This window comes from Limulus polyphemus, unplaced genomic scaffold (genome assembly GCF_000517525.1).
Source record: "Limulus polyphemus unplaced genomic scaffold, Limulus_polyphemus-2.1.2 Scaffold1529, whole genome shotgun sequence".
NCBI classification, from domain to species: Eukaryota; Metazoa; Arthropoda; class Merostomata; order Xiphosura; family Limulidae; genus Limulus; species Limulus polyphemus.
In genome coordinates, this window is record NW_013667139.1 from 206638 (window position 1) to 215379 (window position 8742).

General features: G+C 30.6%; 1 protein-coding gene across 1 annotated transcript in view; it reads left to right on the forward strand.

The window, feature by feature from the left end:
• LOC111086895 overlaps nucleotides 1–6798 on the forward strand; it is an 11317-nt gene extending 4519 nt beyond the window's left edge. Inside the window, exons 4-11 of the mRNA XM_022391599.1 lie at nucleotides 293–539; nucleotides 859–1008; nucleotides 1171–1237; nucleotides 2955–3001; nucleotides 3805–3883; nucleotides 4357–4528; nucleotides 4839–4985; nucleotides 6331–6798. Of these exons, the coding sequence (XP_022247307.1) occupies nucleotides 293–539; nucleotides 859–1008; nucleotides 1171–1237; nucleotides 2955–3001; nucleotides 3805–3883; nucleotides 4357–4528; nucleotides 4839–4985; nucleotides 6331–6441 (1020 nt within the window). The 3' untranslated portion in view covers nucleotides 6442–6798. The remainder of the gene's footprint in view (nucleotides 1–292; nucleotides 540–858; nucleotides 1009–1170; nucleotides 1238–2954; nucleotides 3002–3804; nucleotides 3884–4356; nucleotides 4529–4838; nucleotides 4986–6330) is intronic.
• Nucleotides 6799–8742: the final 1944 nt, after the last annotated feature.

The window sequence follows — 8742 nt, forward strand, 5'->3', positions numbered from 1 at the left end:
ATACTCATCACGTGTTATTAGAGTCACGTGACTTCCGCTGTTGTAACAATATTTTACCTCCTGACGGCAGAGCGGTAAGCTTGAGTGCTTATAGCGCTAAATATTTATATCATTGGCTAATTCTATTTATTCTCTAAAAGACTTTCAAATGGAGGCCAAATAATTTCCATGCAGTATTCCCAAACGTAAAATAAGTTTATTGTCTTTATTAGGACCAGATACTTTCTACAGTGTTTCTCCTTCTTGTTCATTGATAAAAGTTCTTGAATCTACAAACGTTTTTTTACTTTAGCTGAGCTCTTTGTTTCCATATACTGCTCTGGCCAAGGACTTTTTAGGGGTCAAAGTGAATACTTTCTATTCTATTGGAGGTATTTTCATGGTAAATGCTACTGTAAAACTGAAGGAAACTACGACTACTAAAAAGACTTCGGTAAAACAGCAGCTGAAAAACGAACTGAATAAAGTGATAAACCAGAACATTGGAGACAGTCGACTACAGGTCCAAGAATCACCCAGTCCAGTTCCGTTAGTAGAAGGTATGAAAAACTTTGCCATACTCACATAAGTGTCTGTGTTTTAAGACTTACCTACAAAATAAAAGCTGTTCTCTGTGTTAAAATTGTATTTAAAAAGTACAATTATAACAATTTTTATGTATATTAACAAACTTTTTAATAATGTGGTTATACAGAACAGATGAAATTACATAGTTATTGTGTGTATGTATCTAACAGGACATGTTAAATCATACAGATTTAGTGTGTATGTATCCAACAGAACATATGAAATAACATAGTTATTGTGTGGATGTATCTAACAGAACATGTTAAAGTTTATGAGCTCTATATTTTTCAGATTTCGATGAGTGTGCTGATCCAGATACGAATGATTGTTCCAAGAATGGCTACTGTGTAAATGAACTTGGTTCTTTCTGGTGTCATTGTAAACCTGGATATTTAGACAAGTTTCAAAATGACCGATGGAAAGCAGGGCGACAGTGCTACGGTATGTGCTTAATCTGAATCTAAATATGTGCTTTGTTTCAAATATTTTAAACATGTCTTAATGCCAGTCTGTATAAGAAAAGAACAACAACCAAATATTGATAATTAATTTACAAAATAAACTTGAATACTAATATTAAGTTCTCTCCTTGTATATATTTAGCTTGTTCTTCAGAGTTCTGTAACAATCATGGAGAGTGTGTCGTGAGTAAAGAAACCACTGCTTGCAAGTAAGTCCCAGTATAAATATATCACTGTTGCTTGAGTCAGAGCCATTTAGTGTAAATTTGTTAACGTTGCTATAGTCAGAGACACTTAGTGTAAATATATCACTTGCTAGAATTACAGTCACTTAGTGTAAATGTATTACTGTTATTAGAGTCAGAGTCAATAAGTGTAAATATATCATTGTTGCTGGAGTCAGATCACTTAGTGTAAATCTATCACTGTTGCTCTAGTCAGAGTCACTTAGTGTATCATTGTTGTTAGAATCAGTCCCACATTAGAAAATATTTCATTTTCTTTAGGAATGAATTCATAAGAAGTAAAATTCAGTTGATTCGGTACAAAATCACTAACTGCAAGTCAGTCATTTTTATTTGGGACAGAGTTGGTGAGTACAATCAAATCAATGTCATTAGGCACTAATCATAAAGAACAAGTTACTTTCTGTAACTAGGAATGGATTTATATAAATAAGCCACTTTTTGTTGTTAAGAATAGATTCACACCATAAAAAGCCAATTTTTATCGTTAGGAATGGATTCATAGAAAGAAGCTAATTTTTGTCATTAATAGTTGAAGCATAGAAAGCAAGCCAATCTTTGCTGTTAGGGGCAGTGTCACTGAGTGACGTTAGGGCACTGTCTTGATGAAGGTTCAGTTTATATGCTGAATCTATTTTGGGGAAGGGAAAGATCTAACATAAAATAAAATAATTGACATTAGGTAACAATACCATGATCAGCAGTACTGATTCTTCAACTTATTAGTTTCACAATTGTTACACGATACTAAAGGTGAGCAATGAATGTAAGGTTTGAGCAAATTGGGTGACTTGTGACTTCATAAACATCACACAGGAAGGTCTGTAGTACCCTTCAGAAATTTAAAACATTAGGAAGCTAATCACGACGAAATAACTATGATGTATCTCTTTTATGAATTATTATAAATGAAACATTAGAAGCAACAGAACATTGTTTAACAATAAGTATTCTATATGTCAAAACAATAATTATATTTATCACATATTGTGTGATAGAACAATACATCTAACCAATAATTAAATTTATCACTGATTGTGTGATTGAACAATACATCTAACCAATAATGAAATTTATCAAGGATTGAGTGATAGCACAATATATCTAACCAATAATGAAAGTTATCAAGGATTGTGTGATAGAACAATACATCTAACCAATAATTAAATTTATCAAGGATTGAGTGATAGCACAATATATCTAACCAATAATTAAATTTATCAAGGATTGTGTGATAGAACAATACATCTAACCAATAATTAAATTTATCACTGATTGTGTGATTGAACAATACATCTAACAAATAATTAAATTTATCACTGATTGTGTGATTGAACAATACATCTAACCAATAATTAAATTTATCAAGGATTGAGTGATAGCACAATATAACCAACCAATAATTAAAGTAATCATGGATTGAATGATAGCTCAATATATCCAACCAATAATTAAATTTATCACAGATTGAGTGATGAAATAATATATCCCACCAATAAATATAGCCATCATGGATTGAGTGATGGAATAATACACCCTACCAATAATTAAAGTAATCATGGATTGAGTGATAGAACAAGCATCCCACCACTAATTAAAGTCATCACAGATTGTGTGTTACTTTATGAAACTTCTTATCTAGGTTATTTTATCTCGAAGTTATATTTATATAATTTTTTAGATGCAGGGACAATTATATGGGTACACATTGTGATATTGACAGAGAGGGTAAGTTGTTATTTCTCTTATTTTCATGCTTCTTTAACATTATTACTATCATGTTATTTATCATACTTATAACTCTCAACACTAGTTTTGTCGTCGTTATTATGGAGATGTTGTTTTATTTACTGTAGCAGCAAATCATCATGTTACTATGGCTATTGTGTTGATTTTGATGTTGGAAAATAAACCCAAACTTAGTCTAAAACCATTAATAACTTTCTTCCTGAAACAATAAAGTAATAAACGTTTTTGTTTTTTTTACGTAGCTTTTAGTGATAATATCTAGGTGATTAATCAGTCCTTCAAAAATGTCACAGAATCATTTCTTTAAATATACATTTCACGATAACAACATATCAACATTTATTGACTGGACATCGGCCAAGCTAAGTTAGGTCTTCCAAGACAAATAGAACAAAACATAGTAGCCTAGTTACCAGATATATCTAACCATTCCTTCATGATTCTTGTCCAAATAGTAGAGTTAAAAAAAAAGAGAAACAATTTGACCTTCTCTCTTGAAAACATCAATGCAATAATTCCATATCTTACAACCAAATGAGTGTGTTTTCTTTCTTAGTTTATGTCATGTTAAAACACTGTTTTTTACAGTATTAGGTTTCACTCTTGGATCATCCATCACAACTACAGTCATCATCATCATCATCTTAACGTATATTTATATCATTTAAAACACTGTGTTTTTTGCAGTATTATGTGTCGCTCTTGGAGCAGCTATCACGACTGTAGTCATCATCATCTTTACTTGTCTTTACATCATGTTAAAACACTCTGTTTTTTTACAGTATTAGGTGTTGCCCTCGGAGCATCCATCACCGCTGCTGTCATCATCATCTTAACACTGATTTGTCTTTGTGTCTGGAAGTATGTATCTTATTTCTGCAAATTTGTAATTTAAATGATCTGAAAATAGCCATATGTAAATAATTAACAACTCTTTGAGGATAAAAGGTTTGCTTGTAGAGAAATGTAAAGTTTTTTTTTACATCTCATATTAGGACTTTATGGTTTATTCATAAGTTTCTTACATAAACTTTCTATACACTGAGCTGAAGAAGTATTTGTATACATAATGTAGTATCGAAGAAATTAGTAAAATTCCGTAAAGAATGTAACTTAATTATTGTGGTATTGAAGTTAATAAGTGGAATTTCCCTAAAGAATCGAACTTGGATTTAATAAGTGCTGTAGTTTCGCAGTTAATAAATGAAAATTTCTAAAAAACGTTTCAATGTGTGTTGTAATGTCGAAGTTAATAAGTGAATATTTCTAGAAAAGAACTTCAATAAGTTTTATTGTCTCTTGAAGTTTTAAAATTAATATGTTTTTATTCCTAGTCGAAGGTCGAACAAAAATGATAAAAAGATGGGAACTTCGCCTTCAGCTAGAATTGGTCAGATTTATAATTACGTCAACGAAAACAGCACTCCGAGACGGTCCAGTAGGCTATCAGTAGAAGATCGAATGAGGTGGCATCACCTCGCTGATGCAGTTGGACGTATATACGAGGTGATTTGACCTGTACTAAGTGTTCCAGAAACTGAAATAGAAATATTGTTAAAATTTTGCTTTGCCGAATACTTTTAATAATAATCAATTTTACTGAACTTCTGATAATGTGTTGTTTGAAGTCATTTTTATATATGTATATATTAACAAGTACTCAGTAAAATACGTACAAAGATATTTTATTCTTTGAAGATTTATGTTAATCAATATTTACTTCAATCTTTATAAAAAATATTTGTTGTTTGAAGTCATCTGAGGATTTATGTTAACCAATATTTATTCAAACTGTTTTTTTCTGTGTCCTTATCAGCCTCACCTTGCAGACAAACAAGTAACAACATCAGTTCCTCCAATCCAACAGCATGTATATGCAGCACCCTCTCGTGTTCACAGTCCTATCTTGGATGACAACCACCATAGTCAGCCACAAAGACCTCGTTCGAGAGCTTCTTATTTGGTGAGGATAAACTACTTTTACTTTTTCTGCTCCAGCTTAAATGTGAGATGATAATTAAGAATTCGTCAATTCTATTGAATTGATTCAAAGTTTGAGATGATAATTAAGAATTCGTCAATTCTATTTATTTGAGTCAAAGTTTCAGATGATAATCTAGAATTGGACAATTCTATTTAACTGAGTCAAAATTTGAGATGATAATTAAGAATTCGTCAATTCTATTGAATTGATTCAAAGTTTGAGATGATAATTAAGAATTCGTCAATTCTATTGAATTGATTCAAAGTTTGAGATGATAATCTAGAATTGGACAATTCTATTTAATTGAGTCAAAATTTGAGATGATAATCTAGAATTGGATAATTCTATTTAATTGAGTCAAAATTTGAGATGATAATTAAGAATTCGTCAATTCTATTTAATTGAGTCAAAATTTTAGATGATAATCTAGAATTGGATAATTCTATTTAATTGAGTCAAAATTTGAGATGATAATTAAGAATTCGTCAATTCTATTTAATTGAGTCAAAGTTTGAGATGATAATCTAGAATTGGACAATTCTATTTAATTGAGTCAAAATTTGAGATGATAATCTAGAATTCGACAATTCTCTTAAATTGAATTTAGCTTCCTTAGAGAATTTTTTACATCCAGAAATTAGTGCATTTTATATATCAGTTTTCCATATAATTCAACATTATTATTTATGTGTTTTACTATCTATCTATTTATAACTATTTTTCTCCTCTTCTTCTTTTACAAATTCTTCGATATGGTTGAACATTTGTTGTTTATTTTTTAATCATCTTCGAAATCCACCCATTTCCTTTTTGACTTATTGTTATTTCTTTCTTGTTTTTTGCATCTCTTCAAACTCCCAAATATACATCATTTTTGTTACATCTCTTCTACATTTCTGATCTTTTATAATTCTACAACTTTCTCTCTCTCTCTCTCTCTCTATATATATATATATATTTACATGTATGAATATTTCCACATCGTAGACCGAGAATTGTATAAATATGTATTTGTTCTTGATGTACATATTTAAGTTGTTTCTGGTTATAGTTTTTAGATCACAGTTGTACATATATATATGTTTAAACTAGGATACAATAAATGAGGTATTTCGATGTTGTTAACGTTACAGAACACTATATGTTAATATAAAAATAGCTCTAAAATTAAGTGTTAAGTAAAGAATGATTATAGGAATTTTTTGCTTCTCAAACAATTTGATGAAATTTTAAAAGAAAGCTTATTAGTTTATGATTAGAGTAGTGTTATTATTAGGCTTAAGCTTACAAGTAAAATACACTTTGTTTTTTGTTGTTTTTAAAGTCTGAATTGAGTGGGCCTTACCATAGTGTTAACCAAACGTCAATAGAAGAGTACAATTCAAATGTTAACCAAGGATACTTGTTCAGGAAATCGAGATCTTATCATAGCTGAAACAAGGATTCATTAAGCCTGTCCAGTAGAAATGAAATCCATTTATTGGATAACCCAAGCCTTGTTGATATTTATCTTGGATCATCTAAAACAGAGTGAGAAGACAGGCCTGACGCGATTAGCCAAAGTTGGTTCATGAAAAACCAACCGGTGACAAAAGAAATATTTAAATCGTGAAACCATACGGATTGGATCTGTGTTTTTATGTTTAAATGCCGGAATTGAGTGAACTCGATGAAGACACCATCCAACATGGGTGGTCTGACTTTGGATCAGTGCGTACGAAAATAAGTATTACGAAACAGTGATTAATCTGTTAGGAATTTATTGATCGACTGTGATGATGCCATGTAGACAGAAAAAAGAAAAGACAAGCAGAAGAACAGAAATATTAACCCACTGGTAACATCCAGTGAAATCTATATAACACAGTTATATGTGATATTTTATATAACCCACTGGTAACATCCAGTGAAATTTTCTGAGGACCATTATATGTGATATTTTATATAACCTGCCGGTAACTTCCAGTGAAATCTTCTAAGGACCATTATATGTGATATTTTATATAACCTGCCGGTAACTTCCAGTGAAATCTTCTAAGGACCATTATATGTGATATTTTATATAACCTGCCGGTAACTTCCAGTGAAATATTCTAAGAACCATTATATGTGATATTTTATATAACCTGCCGGTAACTTCCAGTGAAATCTTCTAAGGACCATTATATGTGATGTTCTATATAATCTGCTTGTCAGATTTAATGAAGTTGTTAAATACTCTTATGTGTGGTATTAAATAGATCATTCTGGAGCCCTCCAGTGGCACAGCTGTATGTCTGCAGACTTACAATGCTAGAAACCGGGTTTCAATACCCGTGGTGGGCAGAGCACAGATAGCCCATGGTGTAGCTTTGTGCTTATTTCCAAACAAACAAACAAAATCATTTTAGAAATATCCAGTAAAGCTGTTAAATATCGTTATATGTGATATAACATTTATTACACTGGTAATATCAAATGAAATTGTGTTATATGTGATATTACATTTATTACACTGGTAATATCAAATGAAATTGTGTTATATGTGATATTACATTTATTACCCTGGTAATATCAAATGAAATTGTGTTATATGTGATTAGTTTCTGTTTTATATTTATGTATACTTTTCTTATCTGAGGATGGACTTCTTCCAGAGATACATGATGTTCATGACAACATTTACTATGTTGAAGGCCAATAGATGGTAGCGCTGTGGCCAGTTCCAATTAAATTGTTAGTCGCTTTATATACTAATATTTTTAAAAGAATGAAAATTCCTTTTTTTTTTGCTTACATACTTACATTCTAAGAGCATCAGTGAGTTTAATTCTAGATTTTAATCAAACTAATATCTAATATCTTTTAAGATGATACTGTACATGAGCGTGAAATATATATCCCCTGTTTATTATCTTAACTTTCTACCGGTTTAAACTAAATCTTTCGAAACTGTTGCAGTTAAGTCAAATATAATACCACAAAACTCCTGATTTTATCTTTACATTATATCGTATAGTTTTAGTAAAATGATCTTGATATAATTTTGTAACTTAACTTCCGCAGGGAACAATGTTAACCGCCTTGTTATAAATCGCATGTGTTTTAGGTACATTTGATTAATTCGAAAATACTAAATGCTATCTTATATCGTTAATAGAAAGACTACGTTTTAGTAGCAATGTTTAAAAACTTATTTGTCTTCATAACTTTACAACTCTGGTTGTTTCATAATTTTTAACGCTTATTAAGGTTTTACTGTATGATTAGCCTATCACTCTTATTGAAGTTTTACTGCATGATTAACCTGCCATGCTTATTGAAGTTTTACTGTATGAATAACCAATACACTCGTTAATATCTTACTGTATTAATAACCTATCACACTTATTAAATATTACTGTGATTATCTACATCAATAAATGTTGTTTCAAGTGTATTTTGTTCATTGTAAACATGGTACAGTTTTGGTTTTAATAGACTTCTATTATAAGGCGCGTTTCAACCCGAAACGTCACTCCACTACAGAAACAAACAGGAGCAGCCAATATAAGCCAAATCTGTACTGCACCAGTAGATATTTACAAACGTGGCGACATCTAGTGTAGACTATTTTGTTGGTGAACTGGATATCGATTTGATTTTAGGTGATATTATAATTTTCTATGAACAATAGTTCATTAACACGATCTTTGCATCTAACTGGTTTCTTGTACTAAAACAATAAAGGAATAATGTCAGAATAAAAACCTCATTC